The sequence below is a fragment of the Phascolarctos cinereus genome, unplaced genomic scaffold (genome assembly GCF_003287225.1).
Source record: "Phascolarctos cinereus isolate Bilbo 61053 unplaced genomic scaffold, phaCin_HiC Scaffold_2;HRSCAF=192, whole genome shotgun sequence".
In the NCBI taxonomy this organism is placed as follows: Eukaryota; Metazoa; Chordata; class Mammalia; order Diprotodontia; family Phascolarctidae; genus Phascolarctos; species Phascolarctos cinereus.
Genome location: NW_027555625.1, coordinates 313960542 through 313982304, shown reverse-complemented (window position 1 = coordinate 313982304; position 21763 = coordinate 313960542). Strand labels below are relative to the sequence as shown.

At 45.9% G+C, this 21763-nt stretch overlaps 1 protein-coding gene and 1 long non-coding RNA gene across 4 annotated transcripts; one reads left to right on the top strand and one right to left on the bottom strand.

The window, feature by feature from the left end:
• The first annotated feature begins 1570 nt into the window (after positions 1 to 1570).
• LOC144455639 (uncharacterized) lies at positions 1571 to 4805 on the top strand. Its single transcript, XR_013484358.1, has 3 exons — positions 1571 to 1953; positions 2555 to 2711; positions 4108 to 4805. It is a non-coding gene; the product is annotated as an uncharacterized LOC144455639 (long non-coding RNA).
• A 9066-nt stretch (positions 4806 to 13871) lies between these two features.
• On the bottom strand, positions 13872 to 21529 carry REM1 (RRAD and GEM like GTPase 1). 3 transcript variants are annotated; one of them, XM_020990681.2, is made up of 5 exons: positions 21322 to 21529; positions 19632 to 19959; positions 16391 to 16473; positions 15711 to 15915; positions 13872 to 14849 (listed from the first exon to the last, which is right to left on the bottom strand). In XM_020990681.2, exons 2-5 carry the CDS (start codon positions 19957 to 19959, stop codon positions 14575 to 14577), a joined length of 891 nt encoding a protein of 296 aa, XP_020846340.1. In that variant the 5' UTR covers positions 21322 to 21529; the 3' UTR covers positions 13872 to 14574. The 3 variants fall into 3 exon arrangements, with proteins under 3 accessions (XP_020846340.1, XP_020846342.1, XP_078006320.1); XM_020990683.2 differs by lacking the exon at positions 21322 to 21529 and adding an exon at positions 21158 to 21289; XM_078150194.1 differs by lacking the exon at positions 21322 to 21529 and having other exon boundaries at positions 19632 to 19980.
• Between the last annotated feature and the right edge of the window lie 234 nt (positions 21530 to 21763).

Below are 21763 nucleotides of genomic sequence, written 5' to 3'. Positions count from 1 at the left end.
GTCTTTCCAGGTTTTTCTGAAGTCTGCTTGCTCATCATTTCTTATAGCACAATAGTATTCCATTACATTTATATGCCACAACTTGTTCACCCATTCCCCAATGGATGGGCATCCCCTCAATTTCCAATTCTTTGCCACCACAAAAAGCTGCTATAGATATTTTTGCACATGTAGGTCCTTTTCCCTTTTGTATGATCTCTTTGGGATACAGAGAGACCTGCGGCCCCATTTCTATTTGAGTTTGACGTGACTGTCCAGATCACCCTCTTTTGTAACAAGTCAACAAGTGAACATGTCAGGTACTGTGCTAAGTGCCAGGAATCCAGATACAGCAGAAATACCTGCCCTTGAGGAGTTTACATTGTAATGGGGGATAGACAAAACATTTAAAGGAAGGTGGATAGTGTGAGGAGGGTAGAGGGGGAAGGTATGTGTATGAAGGCATTACAAAGAGAATCCAAAGAGTCAGGAGGGGAGCCCTGAGAGGAATGAAGGCATGGTTGGCCTAGGCTCTTTCCTGAAAATGGAGGTTCTTAGAGGAAGCAATCCCTTGAGGAGGGGGCTGTAGGGGTGGAGTATATACTTTAAAGGGTAAAGGGGCTGCTGTGTCATGGTAGGGAAAGATGAGAGAATTAGTAGAGAAACTCAGAGAGGAATTCTGCACTTGGGCTTGTCAATGTTTTTCCTAAAATGTACTAACCAGAGTCAAACACAGTACTCCACATGTGAGGGGATCAGGGTTGACGACAGAGAAGTTCGTTACCTACTTCCGCTCCAGAATCAGTGCCTTTCTCAATGAAGCAGCCCAAGATCAAATTGGCATTTTGGGTTACAGCATCCCACTTTTTCATGTTTTGCCTCATACCTGTGATATTATGACTATATTAAAAGATGATACGAAAAGATAATAGTTATAAGGGATTGAACTTAGCTCACACTAAAAAAAGTTACAAAAAAATGAAATGAATCATATCCTAGGAAGTTGGAAGTGACTAGCTATGGCTGTGAGAGTCATTTCAAAATCAGCTGTTTGTGCACAGTCACATCATTAACTTGCTAAGGCAAAGGTCAAAATTAATATTAAGATTTCAAAAGAAAAAAAAAGAAAAAGAATCCCACTGAAATATTTTTTAAAAAAATCACAGAAGAGAACAGAGGAAATTCAGAAAGGAACACAGACTGAGAAGCAGGATGGTGTTGGTACTACCTTTTAAAATTCAATAGGGATCTACCAAGAATCAAACTGTATATAAAAAAGATCCATAGTTCCCTATGTAATCTTTTTTCTCCTGATCTTTGAATATGGAAATGTTCATGGTTGTTGATGTTTGTCAAGTTCACAATAAAAAAAATTTTTTTTAAATCAAATTAGTGAAGTCAAGAAACATTAATTAAACACTAGGTGCCAGGCACGTGATAAGTGCTTGGGAATACAAATGCATGCAAAAAGAAAGACCCTTCCTCTAGCCTACACTGATAGGGAAGACAACACATAAAAGGGGGTGGGGAGGAGAAAGTACCCATATGGGAGTATGGTGGAGAAAGAAGTCTGAGGATTCGAGAGTGGAGCAGAGAAAGGAATAAAGGAATGAACTCGCTTGCCTTTGGCTTGAATGCTTCCATAAAATGGAGGTTTCAGGAGGAATGGACCAATCAGAGGAAGGGGCTGCAGGGGCTGCAGGGATCTTTCAGGGTGAAGATCCAGAGTGAAATTAGAACAAAGGATAAAAGTAGGAGAAGATGCTGAATGCATTATGACAACTACTTGTAAGGGTTGTTTGATTTTTTCATTCTGCCAGCTCCCAACCTTATCATTTACCATTTCCTTCTCCAGCTTATTTTACAGATGAAGAACTGAGGCAAACAGGGTTCAGTGACTTGCCCAGGGTCACACAGCTAATAAGCATCTGAGGCTGGATTTGAACTCAAGAAGATGAGTCTTCCTGACTCCAGGTCTGGTGCCACTTAGCTGCCCTTAAGGAGATGGGAAGGGGAAGTTAAATATTCCCTTGGTGTTGCCACATTTGGTAAAGAGAGGGTGTGTGTGTGTGTGTGTGTGTGTGTGTGTGTGTGTGTGTGTGTGTGTGTGTATGGAGGGGGGGGAGTGATAATTCTTGTTACATTGCTGTTTGCTGATGTGGTGCTACTTGGCTTTAAGGCCAGGATCAGCAGAGGACCTCCCAAATGACAAACCTAGCCACTCAGGAAAGTTTGTATAAAACCCACACTGGAAAACGAATTGGAAGAAAAATAATTATTGTTCAGATTATGATTTACACTTAGATGGGCCACCCACTGAGTTAGTTCATAAGTGCATACATCTTGGATAGACCCTGAAGAGATACAACCAGCTAGGCCCAGAATTGGAGAAAGAAAGTGGGCTGGATTGTGTTTCATAAATGGTAGAGTGCTTTCCACGTTCCCAAACTAATTCCTGATGTCAAAACCCATCTTTTTTTTTTTACCATTGTTATTCTTTTCGTAAATTTTATTGACATTTTGTTTTTACATGATCTTCATTTGCAAATAAATTCATCCTCTCTTTCCTACCCAGAAAACCATCCCAAGGGCAAAGAATTAAAAAGAAACAGAGGAAAAAAGCAATTCAGTAAAACAAATCAACACATGAACAGACTGACAGGATATGCAGTGGGAGGTTGAGAGGTGGGGGCAGGGAAATAATACCCCATCTCTGCAAAGAAGGGAAAGAGGTGAGCTTTTTCTTTTCTTTCTTTCTTTCTTTTTTTTTTTTAAAGGTTAAGCTTGGTTGTTCTAATTGCATAGCACTTTTTTTTTTGTTGATATTGTTGTTCCATTTTAATTGTTGTAATCATTGCACATAGTGGTCTTTCCTCCTCCTCTCTTCGCTTTGCATCTGCTCATATGTATTTCTTGCTTTTCTGGGTAGGGTGGGAGGCTGGTGTGGTGGAAAGTGGATTAACTGTGGAATCACATAATATGGGTTCATATCCTGTCTCTGATGCTGACGACACATGTGATCTATGGCATGTTACTCCCTGGATCTTAGTTTCTTCATTTGTAAAATGAAGGCATTAGACTAGCTGGTGTCTGTGGTCTCCTCCAGCTCTAAATCTGTAATCCTATTCATCTGTAATGATGGACTGCCCAATAGGAGTCCAATCCTTAGGAGCACATGCTGCTTGCCCTGGCTGATGCAATCTCCTACCTGGGCTTCAAAGCATACAAAGGTTTTCTAAGATTATTTCCTGTCCAATAACAGTGTGGTACAGGGAGCTTTTTGGTTGGCTGCTGAATGGGAACTGAATATGTATACAAAGGCATTAGCCAACAAAATCATTCTCTCTCCTTCAGTCTGTTTCCCTTGTGCTGAGTGAAGGGGATGGACTTCTGTGGGTTAGGGAGGGGCTGTGGGCTCCCTCTGATCTGTTTGGGCTGTGTGAGCACAAAGCCCTGCTATTACTTCTGCCTCTCCCTTGTCTGTTTTTCCTTACTTTTAGGTAAAAACACTAGAGACAGAATGAGCTTATGAGCTTCTATAGAGATCTAGTGAGATTAGTCTGTTCCAGAGTTGCAGAAGCTAAGCCCAGGGCACCACTGAATACTCAGGGAGTGATCTGAAAGGTCCGTCTTCTGAAGGGTCCAGTCCTCAAAGCAAGGCAGCAAACGCCATGTTAGGAAATCAACTTGATGGGTGAAATGCTCTGTAGCAACCCCTGAGCCCTCCCTTGGTGAGAGAGGGTATATAGGAAGTATTGGTCTCCAGGTACAGGAGAGGGAATGCTTCTGGTTTGGGGGTGGGGAATGTGTTTTTCCTTCTGTTTTTGCTACATCCTCTCAGCAAATATTGTGAAGTACACATCTGGTCACTCCATCAGTTATGACTCCATTGAACGACTCTCTACCTAGTCCGCAATTCTCCATTTTGTCCAGGAGAGTAACATTGAGAACCTCTATCAAAAGCTTTGCTAAAATCCAGGTTTTGGATTGTCTGTGGCATTTCTCTGATTTACAAGTGTAATAACCCTGTCAAAGAGGATTAGTATGGCATGATCTGTTCATTATGTGCCATACCACCTGCTTTTCTATTTGTTCATTAACAACTATCCCTTTAATAATACATTCTAGAATTTTACCAGGAGCTGAAGTCAAGGTCAACGGTTTGAAGACATCAACCTTTTTTTGAAAATTGGGACATTGTTCATCTCTGATCCTGTGGCACCCTCCTGTTCTCCACAAGTTTTCAAAGATCAGTGGCACAACAGCTCCATAATCACACCTGCCAGCTCTCTCAGTGCTCTGGATAAAGGCCTGTCCAGACATGGTGACTCGAACTCACGGAAGGCAGTGAGGTGGCCTAATGCAGTCAGGAGGATACAGACCTAACTGAATGATAAGATCTGTATTTCACAAATATTTGTATCGAGAAACCCAAGCCAAATACTGTCAAAATGTTGTATAAAAAGGCAGGAAGTAAAAAAAAAATCCTCGCCATTTTGTTCCTGGCTAAGTGGGGCAAAGTTGCATAGCCCTTTGCAGTTGTCTCCACCTAGCCCAACACTATGGTTTACAAAGAACAAGAAAGCATGATGTGCTCAGGGATTGAACATAGCTTCACCCAGCTCCTTTGCAGTTTGCTAACGTGGGGCAGCTAGGTGGCGCAGTGGATAGAGCGTAGGCCCTGAAGTCAGGGGGACCTGAGTTCAAATGTGACATCATACCAAACACTTGACACGTACCAGCTGTGTGACCCTAGGCAAGTCACTTAACCCCAATTGCCAAAAACAAAACAAAACAAAACAAAACCATGAAACAGTTTGCTAATGTGGAACAGTGGTAATAGCAGGTGGTATGATATCTGACAATAACTCAGGTCTGAAGGAAAAGACCTTGGTCTGAAGGAAAGACTTAACCTTAGTCTGGTGGGGAAGGAGGTTCTGCTAGCTGTTGTTATCATTGCTGTTTGAATCTGGCTGAAGTCTAACAGATGGTAACAGAGGACAGACCGATGACTATAAAACCAATGGAGATGTCCAATAGAAGCAGTGCAGTGGAGAGTAGTGTCACGACGTTACCAAAGGTCTGTAGCTTTGGAGGTATGAGTTGCCCCAGTCAGGTCAAGAACATGCCATGGCCAAACACATCCCTACGTATGTGTCTGGGCACCTTCCATGAATGTGTCGTGTGCCATGTGTTCTCTGTGCGGATACCCTCTCCTGCTGGAAGAGTAGACCCTATGAGTACACAGGGGATCCTTTCTCATCACTTTACTCACTGTGTTTCAGTCATGTCTGACTCTTTGTTGCCCCACTGGAGGTTTTCTTGTCAAAGATACTGGAGTGGTTTGCCATTTCCTTCTCCGGTTAATTTTACAGATGAGGAACTGAGGCAAACAGGGTTGAGTGGCTTGTCCAATGTCACACAGTAAGTGTCTGAGGTCAGATTTGAATTCAGGAAGATGAGCCTTCCTGGTTCCAGGTTCAGTGCTCTAACCACTATGCCACCTGGCTACGCCTTACTCACTAGGCTGTTCAATTAAATAGATTTGCCTCCTGCTTTGAGTTAATGTGGTACAGTGGATAGAGCCCTGGACCTCTGGTCAGGAAGACATGAGTTCAAATATTTGTTCAGATACTCACTAGCTTTGTGACCCTGAGCAAGTCAATTAACCTGTTTGCCTCAGTTTCCTTATCTGTAAAAAGAAAGTAATAATAACACCTACCTCCCAGGGTTGTTATGATGATCAAATGAAATAGTTGTAAAGTGCTTTGCAAATCTTAAATAATACTGCATAAATGCTAATTTACTATTCTTCTTTTTTAAGCTAGGCAATGGGGTTAAGTGACTTGCCCAGGGTCACACAGCTAGTAAGTGTTATGTGTCTGAGGCCGGATTTGAACTCAGGTCCTCCTGACTTCAGAGCCGGTACTCTATCCACTGCACCACCTAGCTGCCCCTATTCTTCTTCTTCTTAAGGAATAGTAGTAATAATGAATTCTCTGGTTGACTAGTTGACCAGACCAATAAAACAGACCAATGAAAGCTGGTCAGCTATGATGTACAGAGTGTATTTGACCTGGAGCAACCTTGTGGAGGGCAGCTAGGTGGTGCAGGGATAGGGTTCTGGCCCTCGAGTCAGGAAGATTCATCTTCCTGAGTTCAAATCCAGCCTCAGATACTTACTGCGTGACCCTGGGCAAGTCACTTAACCCTGTTTGCCTCGGTTTCCTCATCTATAAAATAAGCTGGAGAAGGAAATATCTTTGTTAAGAAAACCCCAAACGGGGTCATGATGAGTCGGACATGACTGAAAAACAACGGAACGACTAAACCTTGTGGAGACTGCCTATCTAATGTTGGCCCAGGTGCTAAAATTGAATTGGATCCAAAGAGTAATGATTTATGGAGTGATGTCAACCTAAAAAAAGGACTCTCTGATGGAGTTCCCATCTCCCACTTGGGCTTCACATTCTTTTTAATTATTTTTGTTCAATCCTTTCCATTTCAAAGATAGTTCTCTTTGGTAGAGGAAGGAGAGGCAAAAATAAAATTTGAGTTGTTTTGCCTTCTTTCCACGATCTGTTATCATCCCCTCCACCCCTAGAAGCAGTCCTGTTCTTTCTTTGATCTTTCTTTTGTCTCCAACGCACAAAAAGAAAGATAGAAAAAAAGAAAGAAAAAGATTCCCCCCACACACACTTTTTTTGTTGTTCGTAGCTCTCATTGTCATACTCTTCATTATTTGGCTAAGGATATTGAGGTCTAGAGAGAAAAGTGACTTGTCCAAGCTCTCACAGCTATTCAGTGTTGTGAGGAATGAAAAGCCTGAGAGACGTAAGTTCTGGTTAATTAATAATCAACTTATTAATTATGAGTAGCAAATCATTAATAGATTGAGGTCAGTGTTTTTCTCTCATAAACTGAAGACCAACTTTGGGGGCCCTATGAAAGTTTAAATACCCTTGGAGAGTAGGTGTTCCCAACAGGAGGAGATCAACTCTGATTGGTTAACAATGAGAACATAAATATTATAATGATGAGAGGTAGGCTTATTCTAACAAGGGGCTGGGGATGATGTGACTCTGATAGGGTCACTCTGAGACAAAGAGACTCCTCTCCACATCCAGATCATTCCACCCCCAGCAAGCTGTACAAAAGGATATATCCTCCACCCAGACCACTTTTGCTGTTGAACTGTGGGCTGCTGGAATTCACCTAGATAAAGATAGCCTTTATCTATTAATCAGAACTAATCTTTCCCAATTGGGTGGGGTCCCACGCAAGATTATGGAGAATGTTCAGCCAGTCTGGTCATCTGCCCTGTACTTCACCAGGACTAGGCTTTGAGTGAGGAAGTAGAAAGATAAAAAACCCTAGGTCCCTCTCCCTGCCACTAATCGGTTATTAATAATCATTTTTCTCAATTTCATTTCATAGGGAGTATGGGAAAATGTAGGCAAAATCAAGGTCATTGTGAATAAGGCCAATCCAATGACTCTCACGGGACTCGAGAGTCATCCTCTTCCTATGTGAAGTTGGAATTGAGCATTAGCTGTCTTTCTGGAGTGCATAATAAGAATTGACGTTTATATTTCAGTTTTAAAATCATATGGCCTTTTATAGTATTTTATATTGACAACACACTTCATATAAAATTGAGTCCTCATTTGCCATGTGAGGAAGGCGGGAATTACTACCCCATTATACAGATGCAGGCATTGAAGCTAACATAGGTGGCACTCCTTGCCCAAAGTGATACAGAGGTCCCTGGTAGCACTCCTGCTAGTTAATGACAAAGACTTTCCTCAAACCTGGGTCTCCTGATTAAGTCTGTTGTTCTTTTCCACACAGTCTACCTTTCTCCTACATCTAATCGTATACTAAGAGATTCTCAGACGTTGCATGTCTTCGTACCTCAAATCCTGCCCATGCTTAATTTCAGAGGCTGCCAGCTACCCTGATCCAGGAGCTGACGATGCCCAGAGGAGTGGAAAGAGTTCAGGAGAGGTAGGGAAAGGGGGAAGGGGGAGGAGTAGAGGGCTAGGCAAGGAAGTAGTATCTCCCTATAGAAAGGCCAACTCAGTGGACCCTGTATTTCCTTCCACAAACTCCCTGGAGGTCCAGGGCCGAACTGATGCAAACTACCTTTTATCTACTGCTCGTCTCCACCCACTCTGCTCCCTACCCCATTCCCCTTCTCAATCAATGGATTCTCCAGCCTTGGCCCCTTCTCTCAAGGTAGCAAACTTTCCGTTCTGGGCAGCTGGCTCCCTGTCAGCTCTTCCCAGGATGATGAGATGGATGAGAGATTTTTCTTGCTTGCTGTTCCTTTTTTGGGTTCCATTCTGACCCCTAACCCTCTGCCTAGGCCTGTGGATCCTAGACTCCTTTGACCTCAGATGGCCCCAGGACTTATACTGCTGTAGGGTCAATGGGGTTGGGGGACCCGGACAGGGCCGGGCCAACAGTAAAAATGTCCTGGTGAAGTGAAAAGAATGAGATGCCCTAGAAGAGGGTGTGGGATTATTTGTCGTTTTCAAGGATCTCTGGTGGCCCATCCTCCCTATTCTGGGAAATTCAGGGTGGAGCTGGGTGACTGGTTTGATCCAAATCTCCAAATCCAAACCTCACTAGGACCAGGATAGAAACTCTGCTGAGGACGTGCAAACTCTCCCCAGTAGCAAGGAGTGAGACAGGCCCTGGGCTGTGTGAGGGCCCTGGGGAGACATTCATCTGTCCAGAGATTTATCACTTTTTCCATAACAGTTCTCATCCCTTCAGGATGGAAAGTCCTGCCCTTAGATTTACTGAAGTCCTCAAGGGCAAACCTTGGAACCCCACAGAGGAAAAGCCTCCTCCTTCATACTTCTTTGTTGAGGGTGTCCCTCTTTTCTGCCCTTGGTTTCCTCATCCTGGCAGCGCCCCTGCCCCCAACATGCTCCAGTTTCTGACAGTGTGATGGAATAAAACAATTACCATTGCTACAACTAGTACCACCAGTGCATGCTACTATGCCAGATTATATTCCTATAGCACTTTAAAGTTTGAAGAATGTTTTCCTTAAAACAGCCTTGTGTGTTAGGTAGCACAAGTATTAGCATTTTCATTTTACATGACTGGAAACTGAGGCTCAGAGAGGTAGGAGTGACTTATGGAAACATAAATTGTTGTAGTGGAAAGGATTCCAGTGTAGATGAGCTAGTTCAAGGCTTCATTTTACAGCTTAAGAGACAGAGACAAGGGAGATGAAGTGACTTACCCAAAGTCACACAGCTAGTCAACAGGCAAAGTTGGGATTAAAACTCAGGCCTCCTGAGTCTTAATTCGGTCTCGAGGCCACATGTGGCCTTGAGGCTTCAGGTTCCCCACCCTTGCTATGCTAGGCCTTTCAAGAAGAGCCTTGGATTTAAAGAGTTAGGAGAATTGGATTAGAATAGAGACCTGGGTCTAACACTTACAAAAAGCTCAGTTTCCCCATCTGTAAAATGAAATGGAGATAGTAACACTTGTCCTTTCTCTCTTAACAAATTTGTTGTGAAGAAATTTTGTGAACAGTAAAGTACTATGTAGAAACAGGAGTCACTGTCATTGTCATCATCACTGTTCCTGATAAAATGTAGTAGCCAGAATTGGAACCAAACTTCCAGACAGTGTCTAATGACCCCGACCCCGACCCCCACTCCTGCTCTCATTCCCATAGAACATGTTTGCACAGGGGCCTTCAAAGCCCTAACCCAGAGGGTGAGACTAATGGGTGGAATTGTAGACACTTGGACAGGTAAGAGATTTTACAGTTGTGTGGCCTTCTTAGCGCCTTGAATCTCAGGGTGTAAGTGGCCAGGTTCTGGACCTTGCAAGGAAGGAGCCCTAGAGAAATATGAGCTGCTATCACTGGGGATGGGTGATAGGGAGGGTGCCGGTGTCTCCCTATGATCAGGCTGAGGCTGGCACAGCTCTCTGGTTGGACCCTGAAGGGAAGAATCATGTCTGGAGAAAGAGAGCTCAATTTTCAACAAGGCCAGATGGGAAATCTCTTCTGGGTGCAGACGCTTAGGGAGAAAACCAGGGGACCTTGGCATTGGTAGGAATTATATAATAATAATAATAGTTACTATTATTATAACAATAGTTCACATTTTTCTAGTCCTTTAAGGTTTACAAAGTCCTTTACAGCACCGCTCCTTGAGGTTGGTATTGTAAGGATCATGCCGTCCATTTTATGGATGAGGAAACTTAGCTTCAGCCTTGCCAAATGACTAGTCACAGTTAGTAAGCATTAGAACCAGGATTCTTCTACTACCACTAACACATACTTATAGAGCATGTAGAGTAGGGATATCACTGCTTATATATCTTGCTGAGGACAAGGACTATCTTTTGCCTCCTTTTGTAACCCCCAGCTCTTAGCACAGTGCCTGACACATAGTAGGTACTTAATAAATGTTTCACTGACTGACTTTACTGCCTGAATTGTCATGTCCCCTTGGTGGCGGATGGGATGCCCTAGTTCCCTATTCACTCTGCCCTGTCTGGGGGGTTGAAGCCTCAATGTCTTCCCCTCCCCTCCAGTACCTTTCAAAGTGTACAAGTTACCTCCCTGTGCTGAAGCTAAGATCACAGAGTGTTAGAACTGAAAGGGACCTTAGATTATAGATTGTCAGGGCATTGAACACAAAGTACAAGGGGCTTTTGAGGTTATATAGCTGTTGTTCAGTAGTGTCCAACTCTTTGTGACCCCATTGGGGGTTTTCTTGGAAAAGATACTGCAGTGGTTTGCCATTTCCTTCTCCAGCTCATGTACAGATGAGGAAATTGAGGCAAATAGGGTTAAGTGACTTGCTCAGTGTCACAGATAATTAAGTGTCTTAGGCTAGATTTGAACTCAGATTTTCCTGATTCCAGGCCTGGTGCTCTATCCCATAATTTTGAAGATAAGGAAACTGAGTTCTGGAGAGGGGAAGATCCTTGCCTAAAGACACAGTGAGTCTTTAGTAGAGCTGGTATTAGAGAGGGTTAAACAAAAGATCTCTAAGCCATTGTAAACCTTGTACACTCTTAATTCCCTTTCCGTCATAGTTCTTTAGTGAAGTTTAGTTTCAAAAGAGACTGCCTCAGATGGATTTTAAGGGAAGGATTCTTGGCCTCATATATGACAAATGAGCTGAGGGGATCTGGAGCTTCCAGAAGGTAGGCAGAGGCTGGTGGCAGTAAGGACAGGGAGGCAATTCCCCTGGCTTATCTAGGATTTAGGCCTTTTAAAGAACCCAGAAATCCCCTTTCTGAGGGGTCAGGGCTCAGCAGGAAGTGCTGGCCCCCACCTTCCTGGAGCAGGGTTCAGCTGGTACTTCTTACTTTCACATCTCACCCTAGGATCAGGTGGGCTGGGGCATGCTTCCCAAGGCAGTGGTCCCTTCAAAAGCTGCCTGCCCAGCCTTCCCTTTATGGAGATATGGGGAATAGGTTGCTCAGCTTCAAAAACTCCTTTGCTTTCAACTCTTTTCAGTTGCCAGTGGATTGGCTCATCATTCCTTCCTTCATTTCAGGCAGGGTCTGCTGGGCTTATTATCTGGGTTACATTTTTCTAGGTTTGATATCATTCTTTCCATTCTCCCCGCTGCTGCTGGCTGTCTCCTGCCAACTTTCCACAATTACAGCTGGGATCCACCCATCTGGCTGAAGGCTCAGTCAGGCTCCTGGCCCTATTAACTCGGGCTGCTTAGACGGGCCAGCCAGGGGCCAGGGAGGAGGAGGGGCAGGGAAGGTGGACAATCATTCTCTGTTCTAAAGGTCCTTCCAGCTCTTCTGTCCTGTGGTCAATGGCTCTTACATTCTATAATGTTTTGTACTCTAATGCTCTTCTACCTCCGACACTGTGTAATGAGGTCCCTTCTGTGTTCTAAGAACCCTTCTTTCACTAACATTCTATGTTCTAAGGACCCTTCTCTCACTGACATTCTATGCTCTAAGGACCCTTCTCTCACTGGCATTCTGTGTTCTAAGGTCCCTTTTATGAGTCACATTCTATATCCTAAGTTCTCTTCCAGGTAATAGTAATAATAATAATGATAACAGCCAGCATTTTTATGAGGCTTTAAGGTTTTCAAAGCATTTTTACATATGTTTGTTCATTTGATACTCACAACTCTAGGAAGTAAATGCTATTATTCACATTTTACAGAAGAGGGTCACACAGCTAGTATCTGAGATAGGGTTTGAACTCAGGTCTTCCTGTGTCTTGCACTCTCTTCACTGTGCAACCTAGGTGATATTCTCTGTGTGTGTGTGTGTGTGTGTGTGTGTATGTGTGTGTGAACCTGTGGTCTTGAGGCCACATGTGGCCCTCTAAGTCGTCCAGTGAGGCCCTTTGACTGAGTCCAAACTTCGCAGAACAAATCTTGGATCCAGTCACATGTGGCCTTGAGACTGTAGATTTCCACCACTACCCCCTGCCTATCACTCATTTTCTAAGGTTCCTTCCAGCTGTTATCTTACGTTCTAAAGATCTTCTCTCATTAACTGTCTATGTTCTAAGAATCCTTCTATCACTAATATTCTAAGGTCCCCTTTAACTGATATCTTGTATTCTAAGAACTCTTATTAACAATCTATGTTCGAAACTTCCTTCTATCATTAATGTTGTATGTTCTGAGCTATATTCTAGCACACATACTATGTTCTAAGGACCCTTTTGTTATTGACATTCTGTAGTCTGTTTTGTTCAAGGTGACATCTGTTCTAAGGACCCTTCTGTCATAAACATTCTATGTTCTAAGATCATTACCAAGTTTTCTGCTGTGTATGTGTGAGAAGGGGATTGAGTGAGAAGGATGGGTAGCATCCAAGGACTCTGAATGCCTGATGCAGCTGCCAGGATCATTGTGCCATTTAAGGGACAGGAAAGGTATTTATGTTGAAGATGTCTAGGATGGGTTTAGAAGGGATATGTGTATGCGTGTGTGTTGTGTTGTGTTTTGTGTGTGTATGTAAAAATGGAGGATTGAGGAATCTTGCCCTATGAATAGGATTACAGCCAGTATCTAAACAATATCACAAACCCTTCTCCTACCCCAATGAGAGACAGATAATTCACTGGGGCCTCTCAACTCCCTTCTAACTGGAAACTCCTGACCTGACCTGAGCAAGCCAGCTGGATCCTGGCCCAGAGCCCAGTCTTTCTTTCCCCTCCCCAACCCCCACCAGCCAGATGTTGGGTTGTCTCCAACATTCCCCACATCTGGGGCTGTCAGGGAGGGGAACCCTAGAAACTTCCTTTAAGGTTGGAGATAGGCAGCATAATATAATGGAAAGGGCAGGGTTCTAGGAGCTGGGTATTCTAGACTCTGCCACAAACCTGCTGTGTGACCTTGGGCACATCCTTCCCTTTCCTAAGTTTCAGTTTTCTTTGTGAAATGAGGGGATAGGGCAATTTCAACTCCAATATCCTATTTTCTAAGGCCCCTTCTTGTTCTAACAATCTATACTCTGAGGTCTCTTGCAGCTGTAACATGCTCTTGAATTTTTCTGACCTGAAAAATGGGTTATTGAAATGAAACTATACCCACTATAGGTCAGTACTCATTGAGGACAGGAGCTGGCATATGACATTTTCTTTATCTCCTCTAGCCTCAGCCAGATGCATAGATATAATTCTATATATTCTTTTTGCCCAAATAGATGAATTTGAGTATCCTGGGCCAACCAGAGGTATAGTTTGGGAAGCACTGTGGATGGAACCAGGCTTAGGAAGGAAAGAAGTGAGGCCTTCTCTCTCTCTCTCTCTCTCTCTCTCTCTCTCTCTCTCTCTCTCTCTCTCTCTCTCTCTCTCTCTCTCTCTCCAAAATCCTGCCCTGACTTAGAGAAGGAAAAGTGGGACTCGGAGTAGACACAGCAACTGAAGGATGGGACACCTCTCAGGTCTGGTTTATTGAAGGAGCTTCTGGGGCCATAGATGGCTGGATAGCATGGTGGTGAGACAGGTAGTACAAAAAGGTATAGATGGTGGCATTATCTCCTCCAAGTCTGCCTCTCCTATCTCCAGCTACGGAGCTTGTCCCCCTCAATAAGGATGATTTCATTGGCCCTATTTATCACCACCTGAGCTGTCCACCCAGCAGCCTTCTCCCTCAGCTTGCTGCCCACCTGCTCCCCCTGGGGGGCTTAGGGCTGGCACTTGGATCTCTTGTCCAACATTGGCACTCTCCCTCCTGATTCACAGGCACAGCAGGGGTGCCAGGATTCTGTTCCCTGGGATTACCCAGACCACATAGGCCTCCCTGTTTGTGGGTGTGAAGGAGGAGGTGCCTAGTAGGATTGGACAGTACTTCTAGGTCCCTCCCCCTGGACATGGGCTGCCCCCCTCCAATCTGCCTCTTCCTCTGCAGGCCTGGCAATCCCTCTCCTCCCACTTTGGAGTCATTATGGCTGGAAACATCAACGATACCTGGAGGATAAGCTATTTGGTTCAGTGCAGCAGGAAGGTGATTATATGGGGGGTGGGGGTGGCAGCTGGGGGAACCTCTGGGGCTGGTTCCAGGCTAGATGGTGTCTCCCCTCTCCCTTTTATGTTCTTGGAGCCCAGTGAGGTAGAGCCTCGCGTCAAGGCACAGACAAGTCATGACAGGATTTGGATCGGGCCTTCAGTGCTAGCTTCCTGTTGTTTCGTGTGGCCAGCCGGGCCAGGAACCGTCGGGCCCTCTGGCTGAGGCTCTTAGGGCGAGGCTCTGGAAGACCGGGACCATTTGCCTTTTGGCCCAGCTGCCGCAGGCGGATCTGACGCACGATGCCCTCGAAGAGCTCGGCTACGTTGTGCTGCAGGGCTGCTGAAGTCTCAATGAACTTGCAGTCGAATACCATAGCACAAGCCCGACCCTCTACAGGGGAAGGAAGGGGGACCGAAGAGAGGAGATGGGGAAGAGAGGAGGCAAGGAGAGGGAGAAGAAAGCAGAAAATGGGAGAAGGCAGAAAAGGAGAAGGGAAGAGGAAAAAGGAAGGGAGAGGGTGTCAGAGGAGAGAAGAGAAACAAGGGGAGAAGTTGAAGGAGAAGAAGAGACAGAATAACATAAAGGAAAAGAGAAAAGGCAGATGAGTATGGGGAAAAGCAAAAGGAGAGAGTAGGCAGGGTCCAGAAGAGAAGGGGGAAGGAGGAAGAAGAGAGAAAAGCGGGAGAAGAAGAAGTGGTTACAGAGAGAAACAGAGAAAGTAGGGATGGAGAGAGAGCACCATGAAGGTAAAGAAAGAAGTAAAGAAGGGCAGGGAGGGAGGGGAAAATAGTAGGTAGATCCATAATCACAATTTTGGTGCCGGGGCAAATTTCAGAGGGCAAGCAGAAGAAAAAGTGCCCCCAGGTATGCTTTTAAAGACAAGTTTAGTTAGGGGTGTGAGGTGGAGAGAAACTTGGACACCAGGGCCTGTGGAGGAGAAACAGTACTTGAGGACACTATAAGGCGGCTGCTTGGGGAGACTGCTGCCCGAGGGAACTTTACCTGGGGTACAGTCACCTGGGAGGAGGGGTGCCTGACATCCCACAGATTTTTTTTTGGTCATAGACAAATCCCCAACTGCCCCACCTTAGCTATGGCTCAGACAGTGGGACAGTTTCACTTTAGCTTAGCTCCGGTCAGGGCCAGGGGCCCAGGGTCATTGTACTTTCAGGGTGGTAGCAGGAGAAAGGATGGAAGGGGAAATAGTAGCAGAGCAGGACAGACCAGGTAGATTGAGGCCCTTGTCCTCACCTTCCACAGAGACCTCTCGACAGCGCACCAGGTCTGCCTTATTCCCCACCAAGATGATAGGAATATTGTCTGCTTGGCGGGCCCTTCGGAGCTCAATGCGCAGCTCAGAAGCACTCTCAAAGCTGCTTCGGTCTGTGATGGAGTACACAATCGCATAGGCGCTGCCCACTTGTAGGCAGTAATCACGGTGCCAGCTCTTCTCATCCTGCAGGGGAAGAGAGTGAAGCCATCTTCTCAGAGGCCTTCCAAGCCTCCCAGATGAAGTAGGAGGATGCTCATTCTCTTGGGCAAGAAGGAAGGGATAGACATTCTTGAGGGGTTTATGGTGCATTGGGAAAAACCTCAGCTCAGGACCAAATAGATCTGGGTTTGGATTCTGGGTCTGCCATAGACTCACTGTATGACCTTGGGCAAGTCACTTCCATTCTCTTGGCCTCAGTTTTTGCCCTTGTTAAAGGAGGGGATTAAGCCAGATGGTCTTAAGTTCCTTCCAGCTCAGACATTCTATGTTCTAAGGTCCAACAAATGTTAAATGATTCTATGGCAGCTCCATTTTGGGTATCCAGACACCTGGGGACCTCTCTGTCTGCTCTGCTGAAGCGCGGAGCTCCCAGGCTTCTAGAATTCCCAGGAGGCTTCCCATCAGGCTGCCCGGGCCTTCCACGTTCCCTGTTCCATACCCGCTTCTCTGACTCCCAGGTGTCCATAACCAGCAGCGTCATGTCCTCTCCATCCACAGACAGGGTCCTCTCATACATGTCCTCTGGAATAGAGAGGATAGGCTGGGCTTAGTGAGATCTGGGGGTACAGTGATGCTGACCTCAGAGGAAGAGATGGAAGCTCTTGGCTTCCATGGCAGAGATTGAATAATTAAAAGAAGACTTTTTTCTTATTACCTTTTACAAAGTGATATTTAATTCAAAGATATAATTAGAACAATATACAAGTATTTCCCCAAATACCTCAAGGCATACTCTCTCCTATACTATCTTAGTCTCTTCAGGAGTAGTCTCATAATTTAGCTCAATTTCTGTATAGCATTGATCTCTCCAAGTTCATGTTCAGATGCCCTAATAGCCAGATGAGTCCTCATTTCAGCTTCTCTTGGCCTATGTCCATGAGGTCACCCACAGAGTAAAAGAAGATGTTTTCTAAGCACTTTCCCATTGGTCACCTCTTTTAGAATTTTTAAAGCTGGAAGACACCTGAGAAAACATCTAGTTCAACCCTTTCAATTTATAGATGGGGAAACTGAGGTGCAGAGAAGGGAAACGACTTGTTCAGGGTCATATTTTAAGACTATAGTAAAGATTCAAAACTGGGTTGTCTAACTCCCAGTTCAAGGTTCTTTCCCTTTGAGGAAGGGTAAGGGCTAGAGAATTCAGTCCTACCTGAGGTCCTCTCTATATTGACTCCCAATAGACTTCCAATTCCTAGATTTATGCTCCCAATCACTTGTAGGGTACAAGTGTGCTAGTCACGAAGCTGCCTGGGGCACTAGTGTCCCCAGTCTGGACTACGGGTTCCTTAGCCCCTCTGCTGATTTTATAACTTGATAGCCTTCCTTCAGAGAAAAGCACCTGAATGCCAGGGGTTCAGATGCTGGCTTAGCTGCCAATGGGCTGTGGGACGTGGAGGTCCCTAAACATGGTTTCAACATCCACATGTATGGGATGGATCAGGGACCATGCTCTTGCAACTCCACTTCTCACAAGTGAACTTATTGTAAGTACCAGAATCAGAGCATTAGACTAGTGATCATATAGCTCAACCCCCCCATTTTACAGTTAGGAAAACTGAGGCAGAGAGAAGAGAAATGACTTGCTCAAGGTCTTGAACCAAAGTCTTTTTTTTTTTTTGGAGACTGGGTCTCCCTGCCTTACCACCTTGTCCAGGCTGGATATGCCTTGGCCACTCAAGGGCCCAATCCCACTACTGATTGGCATGGGAGCTTTGATCTGCTCTGTTTCCAACCTGGACTGATTTGCCCCTCCTTAGGCAGCCTGGCAGCTCCTTCCCAGGCAGCTCACCACACTGGGGTTGCTTAGTTTAGATGCTTAATTGGTTCAGCCCACTATAGCCTGCGCTCAGGGGATCCACCAGCCTCAGCTTCCCTAGCAGCAGGGATTAAAAGTGTGTGCCAACTTGCCTGGCACCAAGTTCAGTCCTTCTCCCATTACACTATACTGCCCCACTTAATAAAATGTTGGTTCAGTTGGACTGAACGGGGAATGTGAAGGGGCACCTACTTTGTGTGCTCCTTGTTGGGCTAAGACAAAGCTACTTGCTGGCCTAGAGACAGTAGAATTGTGGAGGACACCTGGGTGGCTCCCTTTTATTAATATTAATTAATTATATCACTTATTATCACATGTAAGCTTATTAATCCCCCACCTATTCCATGGACACCTGGGTGGCGCAGTGGATACAGTGGCAGGCCTGGAGTCAGGAAAACTCATCTTCCTGAGTTCAAATCTGGCCTCACACACTTACTTGCTCTATGACTCTGGGCAAGTTACTTAACCCTGTTTGACTCAGTTTCCTCATCTGTAAAAATAAGCTGGAGAAGGAAAGGGCAAACCACTCCAATATCTCTGCCAAGAAAATGAGGTCATGAAGAGTCAGACACAACTGGAAATGACTGAACAACAATAAAATTACATGTGAACGTATCAATCCAATTGGGCATTTGATAATGTCTTTCCTATGCTATCCCTCTGGATAAGTCAATGTAATATGATATAGATGATAGTATAGTTAGGTGGGTTCAGAACTGGACTCAAAGACTAGACCATAACTACCTAGAGGAAGGTCTCCAGTGTAATACCCCAGGGATCTGTCCTTGGCCTTATGCTGAACAGCATTGTTACTAATGACTTGAAGGAAAGCAGAGACAACACGTCTTCCAAATTTGCAGATAGCATAAAACTAGGAAGTATAGCTAACAAGTGGGACAATAGTCAGGCTCCCAAAAGACCTCAACAGGCTGGAATGGTGGGCTAAATCTAATAAGATTAAATTGAATAGGGGGAAATGTAGCCTACAAACAGGTTCAGAAAATCAACTACCCAAATCTAGTTTGAGAGAGGTATGATTAGATAATAGTTTCTGTGAGAAAGATCCAGGGGTTGTAGAGGACTGTATGATTGTTAAGAATTAATAGCACAGCATGGCCTAGCAGCCCAAACCAACTGAGTGACCTTAGACTATGTTAAGAGAGATTAGGCTATGTTAAGAGAGAATGAAAGGTGGAGTTTCTGCTGTTCTGTGTTCTAGTCAGACCAGTCCTGGGCTGTTATCTTCAAGTCTGAATGCCACATTTTAGGAAGAATGTTGATAAGCCAGTGTGTTCAGAGAAAGATGGCCAAGGTGGTGGGGGAATTGGAGGCTACTGGTTGAAGGAACTGGGGATATTTTACCTGGAGAAGAGGAGGCTTGTGGAGAAATGATCACTGTCTTCCATATTTGAAATATGGAAGAGAGATTGGTCTTGTTCCGTAGAACTTACAGCAGAACTAGAAACTGGCAGATTTTAGCTTAGGGGAAGGAAAGGCTTCCTAACATTCAGAGCTGCCTCAAAGTAAAATGATTTGTCCCTGGGGGTGGGAGCAGTGAGCTCCCAAGCCCTGGAGCTCCTTAAGTCTGAGACTGGATGACAGATTGATCAGGGACTGTCAGAGAAGTTACAGAGGGAATTACTATTCTGATCTGAGCTGGACTAGAGACTCTGCAACTCACCAATTCCAGCTGCTGATTTTGGGATCAGCATGTGTAGCAAACCTACTTTTTTGTATACAAATACAAGGTGTTTGTTCCAGAAGTCTTTGTGCAAGTTTTAAACTATTAAAACTTAAAACTTGCACTAATATCATACCCTCTCCCCCCACCAGAGGTTTCATTCTGCCGTCTTGAGGTTCTTACCTCCCTGATGTTCCTGTAGGTCTCGATCCTGTATACCAGCAAAAAGGTTTGCCAGGCTGGTTTTTCCTACCCTGGGGTCTCCAAGAAGCACTACACGGTAGAGGGAGTCACCAGAATCACTGGAGTCAGAGGACCAGTTGTCCAGGGCAGGCGAGGGAGGCCGAGGGGGGGGATTGAGAGAGGATGACTGGCAGAGCTGGGGGTGATTCGATCTCCTGGGGGGCTTTGGAGCCAAAAGGCCTGAGCTAGGCTTTGGTGCTAGGGACAGTGGGGTGCTGGATCGCCTTCTCAGGACCGTCTGGGGATCCTGCTGGGTGTTCAGCGTCATCTTGAAGAGAATAGGCGACATGTTTCCTGTGAATGAAAGGCTGGGCAAAGAGGTCACTGGTTCTCTTTTTCGGTCTATTTTGTTCTAATGGGGGCGGGGGAGACCTGGCATTGGGTTAGGGGTTTCTTCTAGTCACAGTCCCAGAGAACACATCCATCCATCACTGACATTTCTTAACTGCACAGTAACAGCATGCAGAGGCCAAGAACTACATACAGTTCTGCATGTGCACACATTCACACAGAGTTAATTGTATGCTAAAGCCGATATACAAACTACACCCATATAGTCACAGAGGACACACACCTATGTAATTCAGCACACATGGAGATATACACATTTACAATTACTTTTCATATACCCAGAACCACAACCTGTGGGTACCTCACACAAGGTTTGTGGAAGCGAGAGCACAGATCCAAGTCATCACACAAACAACCCTCTCACATGTTCTCCCTTCTGTTTTGTTCAAATATAGACAAAAGAAGGAGAAAGACCTCTGACCCTTGGTCCAGATTGGGAGTGGGAGGTTGGTAGTGGTTCTAAGATTGCTGCCCTGGGGTAGGGGTGATGAGTGGTTTGGAGTTGTGAGGGGCGACTTTTCAAGAAGCCAAACTGTGGGGCGGAGGTTCTAATTCATTGAGCCTCTTAGAGGTTAAGGAAGGGGCCTCAGATCTGGCCGGGGCCTGGGCCCAAGTTCTGAATCTCTGTGGAATAAAAGGAAAGGGGGTAGGGAAGCAAGGATGGCAGGGAGGAGGGGTCGGCTAGTGGGCAGGTAACAGGAGACGGGAAGTGTCATGGGAACGGCGTCCCCGACCCGCCGCCCGCGTAAAATATTCAGGAGCAGCTGGCTAGGCTTCGGGGTGACCCATAGGGCGGCCTCCAGCTGTTGGAGAGGGGAGGGAGTCGGTCTTCAGCCAACTCCAATGCGGGGAGTAGGGGAGATGTTCCCCAGGGGACTTGTCTGTGCCAGCCTAAGATGGGACTGGGCCAGGTGGTCCCTAGCACCACCAGCTCCACTCTCCGAGAAACTCAGGGCACCCAGCGACCTTTTCTATCTGAGGGCTTGAGGATCCATCCCACTTCCAAACCCCAGCTCTAAGGACTTCCCCCACCCCCAAGCCTTAGAGGTTCTGTGATCCTCTCCTGACTCTGAAGGAATTGGGATCCCCAGTCCCCAGGAACTCCAAGATCTCACCTCCGCTCCATCTCTCTGCGCCCTACTCTACCCCAGGCCGGGAGCCTCCAACTGTGTGTACGTTGGGCAGGGGTGGGGGTGCCCAGGCCAACTCTGACTAAACTTTCCCCAACTTCTCCCCAGCGCCCACCCCATCCCCGCCCTGCGCCAGCTGGCGCCCGTACCCCGGCGCTGGGGGGCTGGGGCTCCGCTCCGCCTCTGGGGCACCCCCCGAGCTGCTGCCACCGCCGGTATCGTCGAATCTCCGGCCGGCCGTTCTTTCCTGCCTGCCGTGAGCCGCCCAGCAGCCGCACCGTACCAGCCCGAGGTGGGGAGGAGCCGCCACCGCTGGAGCCCTCCCCCGATCCCGCCCAGAGCTCTGGCCCCAGCCAGAGGACCTCAGCCTTGCTCCCTCCCAGTCCAGCCCGGGCCAAGGGTCCTACTCTGCCACCCAGCCCACTTAGCAGTTCTTAACTCTAAAGCCAACAGCAAAATTGTAAAGTGAACAGATCTGTATCTCTTCCTCTTTTCGGCTTTTTCCCAGGACGTCCAGACTTGGCCCTGATGCTTTCATCGTCTTTTCCTCCTCACCAGGAAAGGCAGAAATCTGTCTTTGATGACTCAGTA

Excerpts from the sequence above, each read along its gene's own strand:
- REM1 (XM_078150194.1), bottom strand. The coding sequence starts at position 19,980 with ATGTCGCCTATTCTCTTCAAGATGACGCTGAACACCCAGCAGGATCCC. Across the intron at positions 15,916-16,390 it reads CCTGGGAGTCAGAGAAGCGG|GATGAGAAGAGCTGGCACCG; the intron begins GTATGGAACAGG and ends CTTCCCCTGCAG. Across the intron at positions 14,850-15,710 it reads TCGAGAGGTCTCTGTGGAAG|AGGGTCGGGCTTGTGCTATG; the intron begins GTGAGGACAAGG and ends CTTCCCCTGTAG.